General features: G+C 36.8%; 1 protein-coding gene across 2 annotated transcripts in view; it reads left to right on the forward strand.

Annotated features, from left to right (window-relative positions):
• Positions 1-15,088, forward strand: part of LOC116425282 (uncharacterized) — a 475,985-nt gene that overhangs the window by 433,315 nt on the left and 27,582 nt on the right. For both annotated transcript variants that reach the window (XM_076366744.1, XM_076366745.1), the window contains exon 2: positions 5,613-5,975. In XM_076366744.1, the coding sequence (XP_076222859.1) occupies positions 5,613-5,975 (363 nt within the window). The remainder of the gene's footprint in view (positions 1-5,612; positions 5,976-15,088) is intronic.

Here is a 15,088-nt window from a genome sequence, read left to right on the forward strand (position 1 = left end):
CGTCTTCATCAAAATTGACGAAGTTAGCAGCATTCCTTTCGCGGAAACCTCGGGATTTGTTTGCAGATGCTGCACGAAACGGAAATTACTAACGATTTAGCGAAAAGGCTTGTATAGGAATTTTCTTTCCGCGAAAATCGACCGAGTTTCTTGATCACGGAAACCGATTTCGAGGCGGCTGATGATTAATGAGTATCGATGCGTTTCGATTAATTTTTTTGCTGTTGTTTACTTTGAGTTCCTGATTTTGTGATTCAGAGACTTGTGAAAGACTTACAAGTGTTAGATTGATACGAGAGTCTGCTGGTTTAAAACTTTGTGAGATTACTCGTAAGACTTATGACTATTTGATACTGCACCCGGAGGCTGATTAATACTCGACGTAGCGACTTCCAGAACTGAATGGGGTGTTGAGACAATGTGTTTGACTGATGACGTTGAGAAGTGAGATGTGGTGAGACGTATGGTGCTCGAGTGGCGTTCGACTACCTGAATTCAGGTTAATCCTCCCTTAACCAAAAATAATTGTTGTAGCCAGGAGCCACAGCCTCTTGATCTGAAAATACTGTACTAATGATCGAGATGCAAGAAATTTTCAACTCCGACTGTGCTCTGTCGTATTGAAAATTGGAAATCTCAATGTTTGATTTATCTCAATAGGTTATAAAGGATTGAGATCATTATGATGTCTTTCTGAAAGTCATGCTGCGAAACAGTTGTCGATGAATGAAGCTAGAGCAAGATCGAACAGAAATTCGGACCAGGATTCATGATATAAACTACAGTAAAAATGAGTCTTGAGTCTGAAATGTTGGTAGCGATACTGCGATTCCGATCTCAGAAGGTCGAACTCTCAAGGCTCGAACTTTAAACCTTAAACTATAAAAGCTAAAATCCTCAAAGCTTCAATCTTTATGTTCGGAGAATCGTGTGGTCTGTTACTATCTTAATACTGTACAGTTAATAACGGCTCCAGTCTTTAAACGTAGAGACTCGAACGTTGAAGGCTTTTAAGGTTTAGATGAAGCTTTTAAAATTCAAAGGTTCACCTCTGAAGCTTCAAAGATTCAGCATTTAAGATTAATCCTTAAAGCTTTGAGAACTTGAGCTTTTTACAACACTAGTATAAACGCATGCATTATAAAGAATTGAATAATATTTGATCCAACTGAGAGTTGATCGAAAGAAGACCGACAGCGAGCGCCGGATCCTATGGGGTTGGTATCTGCTATCCATGTATGATATCTTCAATTGTTTAAACAACGTCACCGAAAAGTAAGGCTTCCGTTGTATTAGATCCCGCGTTCTGTTCTCAGTTGAACACATTGCAACAGCTCGGAGAATTCAGATGGTTAAATGAAAATGCTATAAGTTTTGGATGTCGATTATTTATTTAATCTCACAAAGTTGCACCGAGTTTTGTTATATTTATTCTGAGAAAACCGGCATTTATTTGAGCTTTAAATTCGAGTACACCTCGACTATTAGGAGTACACTGCCAATTGTGCTCGAGACTAAGGTCAAAACACTGAGGTGGTTATCTGAGAAGTGCGATATACGACAGAGAGTGGATCCGCGATTTCTCTATAACACCTCGTTTGATCGTATCGAGGAAGGAACTGCCTGTGTTCCGTGTGTATTTAGAGTTCGTGCAATATGCGGTGCAACAAGAGGGTAACCCGCGTTCGGCAGCGTAGCATCTTGACGAGGTTGAGTGAGACTGTATGTCGTTCCGCCGGTCTTCCGGGTTACATCCTCCTGTTCTTAGACAAGGAGAAGAAGCAAGCCAGGCTGACATCAAAAACGCGGGAGGAAAAACGCGCGTAAAAAAGGACGCGAAAATCCTGGTGAAAGTGTCCGCGTGGCTAGCCGGAAAAACCCTGACTCGTGGGAATCTGGCTGTCAGATGCGTGAACTGACCGTAACCAGACTCTCACAGGCCTTGGCGGGACGCGAAAAAGCGTACTCAGGTATCTACGGAATAAACTGCCTCGCTACAACACATAGTCTTTGTACTATGCTTTGTGTCTAAATCTTAGACCGTGCTTTCGCACATAAATTAAGACTACGCTTCCACTTGAGTTGTAGAAGGAGGCTAAACTCAAGAGAGACTTGGCCGCGACGTGAGGTATGTTTCGACTAATTAGGTTTTGTTTTACTTAATTTACCTGATTATATGTTGTATCTATCGGCCTTAGCCAATTCATCAGTGACCATGAAATAGATGCAAACTGTGAAATAACAAATAGTTATAATAGCAATTTTGCGTTAATTCCCTACTAGATTCTTAAACACTTTTGAAAACATTCTTTATTTGTTTTTAAAGTGCGTAACTCTTTAAGTTTTTCCGACCAAGGATTTTCTCTTGTTAGTTTTAAGTTATGTTAGGGAATCCAACGAGTTACATGAGGAAAATATGTGAGCACTCATGCAGAATGAGGGTATGCATTTAGGGAAAACTCGTGGAAGGAGTCTTGAAAGGGAAAATGCGTTTAAATTGACCAGGGACGCGCAATTCTGTGAAAATAAGGAAAATTTCGAGTGTGTAATAAAGCTTGCAATACGTAAATGTTTCTAAAAAATATTATTCAGCATCTGTACCATTGAAGGTACTATTAAACTTATTAAACTCTTTGAATGTTTCAATTAAAAGAATATGCTTAAAAAACGTCAGATTTTACCAGTTCAATATGGAAGTAGCGTCAAGCATATTAAATAGCTTAAAACGAGTTGTGAAGAAGTATTTTCGAGCTCAGAGTACAAGTGCTCGATACCTAGTGACTGAATAATCTCGTTTAAAGAAATTGTTCCCCAGGCGTGAACGTGATTAAACTGGCTGAACCTAATTCCGAGAGTTCGCAGGTAACAAGGTGAATCTAAGTTATTAGATAGGTAGAAACGCAGACTGGCAAATTAATTCGGAAAAACTAGATCTTCTGGAAATATACGAAGCTGCAGGATTAGCTTAAACGCGCGTCGTAAGGTTCAATCGTGCGCAGAATAAAACGGGATCTCGTTGATGTAATTTTGAAACATCCATATCATATATTAATATATTAATAAACCACAGCCTGCAAGAAACATTAAACTTTTCATAATTTCATCGGCGACACATCTATACGTTAAGTGTAGGTTAATATCGGTTAATAAGTTACCTAACATTGGATCCTAAAAGTCTTGCCAAGGTAATGTATTTCAAGAAAAAACGTAGTTACTTCACTTACTTTTGCTCACGTTTCGCTAGGTAAACACATTTATCAATGGCCGAATATACGACTTCGTGCATAGCATTTTTAAGAGAAACGCAGCCTAGTATGATTTTCCGTCACATTTACCAGCTTCGAACTCTCCATCAGTCTTCGTCCTCCATTTCAAATTCGCGCAATATTTTATGCGAGATCCCCGAAAAAATCTCTGACCAATCGTATTTCATGGACATTATGCGCCCGCGTCAACAAGGTTAGAATAGAAATTCGGTCACGATCGAGAACGGCCGAAGGGCATGATCAAGCACAATTTCAACAATGCTGCGGATGCTGAACATTTCCCACATAGTTTTGCAGTCAACTAACTTTTGTCAGCGTACAGATATCTCTTGTATATAAGTTGGTACTCGCTCGCAAGCGTCAATAAAAAGTGAAAATTTTCGCGTAGACCCAACACCCCGCTTCATAAATTTCCAGCAACTTTCGTCATGGACAAAGCGACTAGGACTTCCCGGACCCCCACGTACCTCCAGAAACTTTTCAGCTTGGCGAAAGAGTGAGACACGGCCGCGGCCATCATTTACTTGCCACAAAAACAGATACCGACCGAAAGTGGCCAGTGGTGTGGGAAAGAGTGAAGAACAATCGAGGAAAATTTTCTTTTTTTCATCTTTTGTTTTTGTAATTATGGTAGACGCACAGAGTGGCTACTTGGAGGTACCGTGGTAAAGCCAACATGGATTCTAGGTATTCTCGTTGATGGAATTGCAAAATATTTTTTCCAATAATATTCTATTGCTCAATGACAACGTGAAATGAAAGCTTTGTTTTTAGTTTCTTCACATTGTACTTCGTTATATCGTGGATTTGTTTGGGCATTGAATTTCATTTGAGATTATTACAATATAGACACACTCTTTTCGTTGATTACGGTGATCATAACATAAGTAACTAATGGATAAAAAGTCCGCGGGAAATTCGTTGCGAAGCAGTAAAGGTAACATCTGCCCGCGATGAATAATTATGGAACCATCTTGTTACAACAATATCGCAATAACGTTTTCCGTAGCAGTTAAACAGTAATTTCCATTTCACATCATTTATTATGCACTGTTTCCTATCGATGCGGTGTATGCGTTCATTTGTACAATAATTGGGGAAACATCAACGAGAATGGTTTTGGTTGGGAATGTAATCAATCTAGAATTTCACCGCTTAAAATTCAAAGCAATTATATTCCTTAATGCAACTGAATTTCAAATTCACCCACGATGCGCCTTCTCCTCAATGCGGGGAATGAAACACTGCGATGCGACGCAACGGTAACGATTCGCAATTCTCAGTAAGAAAACATCGTTTACACGATTTTTAATACGGTTTCTAATAATAGTCAATTATTTTGCTTAATTACTTTTATGGTGAGTTTTATATCTGAAACATGAACGCAATAAACCCATTACGACATGTAACACTGTTAAATTCACAGTGTTTTTCACATAAAATGCTAAAATATTAAAATCATTAATACATCAAATTAAATTCTCTAAATTCGTAGATTACGTCAGAACAATTCATTCAAAGTAAAACGTTCTTTTATACGAAGAAATAAGTTGAAAAAGAATAGAAAATCTGTTCTCATCTTTCCTGTTACTTGCAAATGCGGGTGGTCGATCGCTGGGGATCGTTGAAACTCGACCTTCTTCGAAACGAGGCCCTTAACGACGAAATATCGTTCTTTCTGTTCAACTTGTTTTCACGTGTACTCTCTTCCTGTTGCGCAACTTATCCTGACACGCGTCGTATTTTCCTACAATCACCATAGGAAATTCATTTCGCGGAGGATCCATAATGCGACAGGAACGTGCGCGCAATCCACTCGTTACCATATCCAATTCTGTTTACCTCTAATTTTCCTGAGAAAGAAAAAACATAACTCATCGCTCATTCGCGGAACATAGCTTCGCATCCCTCCGAGTAAAACTAGGCCCATTCTTTTCCGCCAAGAATCAGCAACACAGGAGCGCCGAGCCCAATTCTCTCAACGCTATCTTTATTTCGCGCTGGCGCTGTTCCTTCGCCCGCGCTCCTCGCGTTCTTCGCGATCCACCTCCTTTTGCTCTCGCGCGCGAGCAGAAGCACGTACGAAATCGCGGAGATGAAGGAAGAAAAAAAGGCTTCTTTTGTTCCACAACCCGAGGATCGATCCTCGGGCGCAGCTTCTTTTTCATTTCCCTCCTTTCTCCACGGTTTCCTCTTTTTCTTCGCTATCTCTCACTCTCCCTCATTCACAATCACACAGAGACATACGTACACACAAACACGCCCGCGCACACACTCGATCTATCTCTCTTTCTCTCTTTTTGACTTTCGTATCATCTAAGATGGTCTTTTTACAATTTTTTACAGAATGCTGGCAGCTCGTGATAAAAAGCGTGAACGTACCGGCAACGGTGAAGGCCGGCGACACAGATTACGTGATACTGGACTGCGACTACGATCTTGAGAACACGCGCAACGATGGGCTGGTCGTGAAATGGTTCTTCAACACGAACGACTTGGTCTACCAATGGATACTCGGGATGAGCCCATTGGCCGGCGAGCTCACGAACAACTACGTCGACCTGACGTACGAAGCCAGCAACAATTCGTACACCAAGCACCGAGCCATGAAATTGAATAAGCCTGGTATCGATCTTACCGGCGACTACACGTGTGTCATATCCACTTTCGAGGACGAAAAGTCCGCGAGTGCGTCCATGGTTGTGTACTGTAAGTATCTACAGATAGATCCATCATTTTAGAATCTTTAGAATGAAACGTATCAGTTCTTTGTATAACACTATGTCGTTTGATGGAAAGAGATACGTGGTTATACTTGAAACAATAGTAGTAACCTTTATATCTCCTATATACGTCCATTTAGAGACGAGTTAAGTGTACCAGATTACTCCCTTATGAAAATATAAAAAATTGCAATTGACACATGCATATTTGAAATAGCGAATAGTTCCGGAGATAATCGCGTTTATACATTAAAATGGGACACCTTTTGTAGATACCCGTTTCTGATGTAACCAGTTAAATGATCGGTAATGGAAAGTTAAACTTTTCAAAAAGCGGTACAGGTAATTGACAGTTTAATGCAGGGAACAATACATAAAATAACTTTTAGATAATAAACGAAATTCGGTGATCTCATCTTTTTAACGGTAACGTGAAAAAATAATAATGGTGTCAATGTGTTAGCTAGAAACATTTCTTCCATTACTACTCTTCATAATTGCAATGTTTAATAATTGTTCCGAATCACGACTCCACCTCCAAATAGGCTATACATCTTTTTAGCAATTTTCAGCAGATCTTCCAACAACATAACAGTTATTATTTAACTTGGGAAAGCTGTAGAAAGAGAATTGTAAGCAAAATATTAATTACTATATCCGTCACTTTGCATAGGGACAAAGAACATAAATACGAGCGATTGTAAGTTTCGTACTGTGAAAGAGTTATTCTAGTAACCTAGTATTCTCAGTAATGTCATTTAAGACACAACCCATTTCGAGATGAAGCCGTAAGTCGAAAGAATTTCCCAAGGTTTTACTTAAATACAACATAAATCGTCTTCATAAAACGTAAACAATATTCAGCGAAATAATTTCGTCAACTTCCTAGACGTTTAGACTTGAGTAGAAGAAAAATTCTATTTTTTTATATTACCCCTGAAATTGTGTACGTCTGTTCTTAATTATTTTCCATTTGGAAACGTCAGTCCTCGTGAGATAGACTCTGGTTCCCTGTGCGCTGGTTTTTAACGCTAACTCGTGGTACAATATCGTCATAAACTCTTACCGTTGGGAGACACTTGCAAACTCGACGCGGTCAAGTCGTACCTCGACCAAAATTTAATTAAGTTTTCCATGTGCACTTCATTCTGAAGGCGCGGTTTCCACCACCAGCGCCGTGGAGAGGGAAAAGCGGCACGTCACTCCTCCTTCAGAATGAAGCTAATTAAAAGTCGTTCGTTAGTCGTTCCTGAGTCTTCGGAAAGTTGTTTGACAGTCGTAAAAGGATATACGCGTCGTTTATCAAACTATTCGCGTGTACATATGTTTGTATGAAACGTCTTATATCAGTCGTTAAATGGTCAGTAAACCAAGTAGTGACGATTCTCGTTTCAAAGCGCTTGGTGTACATCGCTAGTATAAAAATTTATTCTTTCGTTAAATATTCGTGTGCCTGGATTTAATCAGTCGTATGTAAAAGGTTGAGTCGTTCGTCGTACAACTTTGAATGAATCAACTACTTGATCAATCTTCAAACAATCGCAAACCTTCGCAAACATTGTTATTCGGTTCCATTTAGTTCCATACTAGAGAACAGTTCTTAACAGTTCCATACTATTTCCTATGCCATATTAGAACAATTATATAGTATCAATTTTTTCAGTCATAATTGAGTGATTTACGACCTAAAATATTTGTAACACATTGGACGACATTTACCGGTCACAAAATATAACCAAATTGTTAACTTTAAAGAGTCGAAACGCTACAATATGCGGAGATGTAAAAAATTTTCATTTCATTTCATTTATTACAATTGTTGCAATAGAATTTTCTATTTTATTATATGACAAGTCTTATCAATATTTCTTCTATATATAGTCAATATTCTATCGTTTTATAGATGAAGTATTACTGAAAAAGTATTAACCGTTAGGTCACTCGACCAACGACCGCTTGACTAATGAATTTAATTGTATTAATTAATTAATAATTAGTAACCAGTAATATTCATAATTATTAATATTAATCAATAAATGTCATTTCAGCTAATATTGTACTTGAAATAGCAATAATTATTTGTTCGCTAAATTCAAATTATAGATTCTTCGACTTCTCAGCACTGTGTTAAATATTTACAATATCCATGAGGATTTCGGAACTGATTATGATATTCTAACCAAGGATATTAACTTAATCTAAGAATAGCGAATACTTTTTTGAAACGATAGAAAACGGTGGATGTCGATAATGTCGAGTCAGAAGGTAGTTTTGCCCCTCGTACTCCTGAAGAATCGATTGTTCGTTGATGAGCGATTCGAAATGTTTCAGCGAGGGATCGGGCTGGCCGGGCACGTTCCCTCAGCGAAGAGAATATTGTCAGCGGGGTACAACGTAATTTAGTTTTTTTGTCCACTGTCGCTCGGAGGAGAAGTAATTCTCGGAATAATTTTGGAATTGACAGTGGTCCCTGATAAAAAGATAGCTTAACCCTTTGCGGTCCAATGTCGGGATAAGCTTGATATTTGATTTTATACCAATAGCTATAATTATTTTTCAAGAATTGTCCCCCCAATCTTACAATGATCGACCGGGGGTATATACATCATTATGCCCTTATGGCGAAGGTGGACAAAGTGATAAATATGTATATTAACATGACTAGAGAGCGTATATGTATAAATAGGTACACGTAGCTATGAAACATATAGAATTGAACACAATGAAGTAAATAAATAATACATAAATAAAGAAAGATAAATAAGTAAGAAGATAAATAAATAAATTAATTAATTAATTAACTAATTAGATAGATAAATAAATAGATACACAAGTAGATGAATAAATAAGTACATAGATATCATAATTCATAGCCAAGTCCGGGACACTGGTGTTCCCAGGCCTTACCGATAAAGTATGTAGTTGTATAAATTATATAGTTAAAAAATAAATCATAGGACAGGGGGTTAACATGTATCGCAACCAACGTTTCTTTATGAAATGAAAATAAAATTCAAAATAAGAATTTCGTCAACTTTCGTCGCATTACACTATACATATTTCATAGAAAAATGCACGTGAAAGTATTTGAACTTTCTTTATGCAAGATATAAAATGTTGGACATCACAAGTATATGCTGCTGGTCACGAATGTATTAAGTAAGTTTTTCGATTTCGAGTATTGACTGAACATAATTTCAAAAAGCAATCCAAGCACACTTGTCAAATATATTCTGTACGTTGAACGTTCTGTATAGAAGACTATAATCGTTACAATAGTGGAATCAAATAAATTAATAGCTCATTTAACCGACAAGATCCGCACATCGACCTCCAGTTAATTAATTAGTAATTTATATTCGAATGTTAAACACGTACCGTCGGCAATAGCACGTTTACAAATTACGGGAACAATTGTCATCCGAATGATCGATGCAGTTTAACACTAAAATAACCAAACCCGATAAAATAACAGATTACAAGTATCTTATTTTACCTTGTAGATTCTATTAATCCGTGTTCATTGGAGTTCATATTGACTTAAATCAAAATAAAGGAATTATTATATTATGCATGTGCCAATTTATTTTCCATCGTGCACTCGTATCTTAACTTTTTAACTACAAAAGGCGACTTAACTCGTCCTTCAAGTTTAACCCTTTCAATTGGTATAGTGATTTTTTTTATTACGCCTATAGTAATTCCTGGTTGTGTATTTTCATTCGTATGGTACCATAAAAATAAATAAAAAATCGCTAGTATAACGATGTTTTATTTCAATAGAAAAATGGTAAACCATTACAAATTTTTATGCAATTTTATTATTATTGCTACTAGCAATATAGTATTATATACAGAGTGTATTATATATCTATAATATCAGGAAATGTGACGGAGAGAGAAATAAACGAGTACAAATGTTTCAAACAAAACATTCAGAAATTGCAAGCATCAGGATGTTGATTGTATTCTGGCAATCACATGATACCTTATTGCACAATACAAAATGAGTGTCATATGCATAAATCATATCAGAAAACATTTCCACTGAATGGAACTATAATATTTTTCATTTTTATACATGTACTGTACCATATACGTGGTCGCGAAGAACATTTAAAAAAAGAAGAACAGATTATTCACGAAAAAGGAACACATGTCCGTTGTTTTCAGTAGTTTTAACGAAATTGCGTATTGCATTCAGAAATGAGAGACGGCGCACTAGAAAGAGCTTTACCTGTACATGTTTTCAACAGGTAACAACTTGTAGGACATTATTACAACAATGCAACTACTTATATTTAAAATAATATAATCGATCGATAGTATTGCCGACTTTTTCTATTTACGTTGCGCAAGTACTACACGATAAGACTGAGGATTAATTAAATTTCTCAGTAGTTCTTCGTTTCTGCGTTCCCTCAAAAAATAATTTGTATATTTCATCAAATCATAATGTTCATACTAACATAAATCATGCAAGATTAAAGTGTATTACTGTATGTATTTATAATTACATTAATATCATTCGTCTCGAGTTACCGTTTTCATGAATCTTCACGTTTCGAGTGAACATGCAGTTAAAAAGCTCAGATTCTGAATATGTCACAATAAATCAATATGATCAATCATATGATTAATAATTGTTCTAGCGTTAACCAAAAATATGCAATTATTGTCGAATTTGCCGGAAGCTCCCGAATACATTTTCAAATTGTAATTCACTCTATCAGCATGTTCTTATATCCCCTCTCTGAAAAATCTTCCGAAGTTAAAATGAAATAAATTTCTATTCTCCATTTAAATGCGAATATCTTCTCTTCAGACAACGCGACGCGTGTTTAATCTCGAGCATCCGAGAACTGTCAAACTGCGAGTCGGAATTTTCTATCGGGCGCGCACCAACCATACACGAATCTGGAATCCGAGATAGCTCAGAACGATAAAAGATTGATTTACGATTCTCCATCCTGATCTGTAGACGAGAAGGCAATGCCATTATTTCTCCTATAATTCGATCGCATAGATTCTGCTCCTGATTGAGATACGAAGGATATATCGGGCCCTATATTGATGCGACTGACCCTGTTGAGAAAAATCGAAAGGTCAAACGAACTTCACGAAATCGCTACAAACACAACAATAAAGAAGTTAGTAACCAAGCAAATTAAAAACTGTTTAATTTTGTATTGATATTTTTCCATACATGTTAATTTATTGTTTAAAAAAATATAATTCATCGCGCAAATTGAATATGAAAAGCGACAAAACTTTTCTTCTTGCAGATAGAAAACTTTGCTTGAAATATAAGCATCGCGATACAAGCTCATCTCATTATGGACATCAACCATTTGAGAATGAATGTCGCCAATATAACAACATCAAATTTTATACTTTAAACCGAAAGTTGTAACTAAATAACTAAACAAAGCCTCAGATCGTCCTATAAGTAATGTCGTTTCTTATTTTACTTCGTAAGATATGCTTTACTGTCATTTCGATAGTGGTAATAATTGAGAAATGGCAAAAGTTCATACAAAACGATGATCAATACGTAGACGATTAAAACAAACGCAAGTATTAATTTCGTACACTAAAAGTAGCGTAAAAAAGCAAGATTACTTATCAGATGATCTAAATATAATACAATCTCATTTTTTGTGGGAAAAGTTTTCGATGCTTTCAACAATTTTCGTTCGTGAAGGGTTGATGAAGACTGAACGTAAAGTATTCAGTCGGCATGGTGCGAGTACGTACTTGCAGGATTCAGTTTAGTTTCGATTGCAGACACCGCGTAAAACTGCGAACGCGTATATATGTTGTGTGCTTTGTAACGCGCAATATTTGTCAAGTCATGTTGCATTTTTATACGTCCCGCGCGATGTTACATGAAATAATTCTTGGGAATTGCAACACGTCACGAAACAAAAGCGCTAGCCCTGATTGAATCGAAACAACCAGTTATCACCGTCGCCACCGCTCCCTCCCCACCCGCGCGTTCTAATTTGAGTCCGTACTAAAGGTGCGATAATTTATAACGGTTCTAATTAACATCGAAATGTGCACAGTTTCCTGACCTAATTAGAAAAGGCTTGCGTTACGCGTGAAGCAATTAGTTATTATAATTGAATAATACTGAAAGTTGGTATAATTAAATGTTCCGGCATGGAACTATTTATGTATCGATGGCAAGAGACTGCGACAGATTGAACAAATACTTACAAAAATTCTTTTGATTGCATTCTGATAAATATTAATCCAAAAGGTGAATTTAAAGAATGGACCAATTCTGTTCAAACTTAAAAAGACGATTTTATTCAAATCTCCCTAATATGTACATTTTGCTTTCTAAATTATGTTATTTCAATTAAACGAATTTTGTTTAAAATAGTTCATTCCTTCCATAGTATGCAAGAATGTCAGAACAATTTATTTGACGATGTCACATGTTTAATTAGCGCAAGCGACTTGATACTGGTTCTCGGACTGGGTTAACTATCTCGGGAGATAAACAGCTTTGAGGATTTCTTTGATGTATGTTTTAATAACCTTTCCTAAGTATTTTATTACAAAACTTCACGCTTCAACGAACTTGCGTACCAATGACGTGACTGAGTTATTCGTAGATTCGTCTGCTTTCTTCCTGTTGATATTATTTCAGACGATCCCATTTAATGAAATATTTTTTATTCTGTATTATTCTTTATAATTCTTAAATAAATATTCACGTACATGAAAGTTCTGCTAGTGTTTTCAATGTTTCATAACAAGAATTTTTAACCAAAGGATGGGAAATAAACCTCTAAAACGTGCCCCGATAAATACAGTGTAGAACATATTTTTATTAAAATATTTGCACAAATTAATTAAAGAAAAAAAAGAACTAGTCTTGATTTTCCTGTTACTACTCCTCCAATCAAGATTAACGGTTGAAACCTCGAACATAATGTTTTCTCCTGATAAAATATCGAATTGTCTATCGCAACTCCAATTTGTTTTAAGAGTACTTTTCACTTCCTTATCCAGCAGTATTCTTTCACACAAACCAGGTGCATTTAATTCCGTATAAGGTATTGTACAAAAGTAAATTAATGACACGTAACTCCATTTAACTTCTTGAGGGTACTTTAAAGTACCATTTTCATTAAAATACCCACTATAAACCAAATACGCTTGCATTCTCATGTTTAGCTTAATTTCATTTAATGTGCAACTACGTACATTTATACCCTAATAATAGCAAAACATACTTACAATTAACATACGTGTTATTTAACCAATGATATCTCAAATAAGGATAACGGCATCTACAAAGTGGAATAACGGTTTAAGAATTGCAACAGTTAAATGAGTCAGTTTCAAATTAGCTTTACATCAATTTGAGAAATTCTGCTGAAAAACTACAAATTGTAAGTTTCGTTTTTCTTAATTGAAGTTATTCTTAACGTCAACTAGCTCCGCAAAGCTTCATAAAGCTCCACGAGTTATCATAACTATTCCCCAGCAAGCATTTATTTCGTATCACGCAAAAAGTGGCAGGAAACCGGGCATTCAACTTTTAAGACCGGAACTTTTAAGCATTAAAATGCTTCCCCTCGATCTAATGGTGGCTCGAACGAGACGTTTTCCAGGTGTATCGTTAGGACGATACAAGCCGTAAGCAATTTTGCGTTTCATCGTCAAGAACCCCGCGCCATTATGGAAACTGGAGCCGACCATTCACCGATGCGGATAAGAAACCGTTCCACTGCAATGAAAAGTTCTCCTCGAGATGAACTTAAAACATCCGCACGAGCGGGATAGCCGACATCCCTAACTTCATGAAATTAATATCACTCACCTAACGTCCTTCTTCCGCGCGTTTCTTCTCCAGTTACACTCGATGTCGCGACGCGACGCTATACCAGCTCACGAACAGGCCTCTTCATGCTTCGACATTATACTGAACGCGTAAACATCGCATTATATTCTCCAGCACTTTATTAAAACGAAACTTAAGACTTCCTTGAAAAGATTTCGCTTAAAAGGCCATGAAACAGATTTCTTTTCCTTTCCGCGCGGCGATAACCAACAGCAATTGTTGCTTTCTACAGCGCGAACTATTAACTCCTGAAAAGCATCCGAACAGTGAATTTCAGAATTTGATGATTTCATCATTTTATATGAAAAGGTGATTGTGGTTTTAAATCTAGAAATATCGAAATTACAATAGAAAGTCAATTATTTTTTAGTTATAGTACTAGTGTATTTCTAATCTCTAGTTTAATCAGTAGTAACATAATGCCGTCCGGTGTCACCACGTTGGTGTCCCGCGAAAAATGTCGGACAAATGCCGGTGACACCACATTGGTGTCGCGGGCGATGCTATCGAAATTTTGTGAAAATGGAGTGGCAGGATTGAGAACTATTGAGATTATTAAAACTTGACGTTTGATGATCTCCCGAAAACCTCGAGAAAACCCCGGCAACAGGCGAAATGATCTGAACGAGTCCTACGCATGCCGATGGCATAGTGGTAATAGTCGAATTATTTAATATTTCATTCATATGAAAATTAATTAATTCCCTCCAAAACAACGAGCAAATATGTTCGAGCAGATTAAAAACATTGATCGTGCAATGCATCGATGTACAATTGCTTCACTTGTTGCTTGAACGAGGAAAAGTCATTTTGGCCAGATCCAGCTGTTAATATGAGGATTTTTGAGGTAAACCGACCGCCCTCCACTTTCAAAGAGACTCGAACAGGGTCAGTCGTAGAAATCAGATAACCTGTAAAGGGACCGATGAATTTAACTGATAGAAAATCAATACTGGAATCAAACGGTGTAACTTTTTCATGTTGGAATTTTAAATTAGCCCGATCCGGCCACCGTGCGGAGATCCAAATTTTTCTTCCGTGACTCGCCTGTTTACCGTCAAAATTTGCCTCAAAGATACGCCGCGCCGACTCCAACTTCAACGGTAAATATTTTCTTTTAATTAATTACAGTATCGTTGACTGCCATGTAACTGTTAACAGTTGTCATAATTCTATTAGCTGAGTTAAACCCGAAAGAAATATTTTTCCATGTATTTTAATTCGTTTCTGCACGAGCA

This window comes from Nomia melanderi, chromosome 4, assembly GCF_051020985.1.
Source record: "Nomia melanderi isolate GNS246 chromosome 4, iyNomMela1, whole genome shotgun sequence".
NCBI classification, from domain to species: domain Eukaryota; kingdom Metazoa; phylum Arthropoda; class Insecta; order Hymenoptera; family Halictidae; genus Nomia; species Nomia melanderi.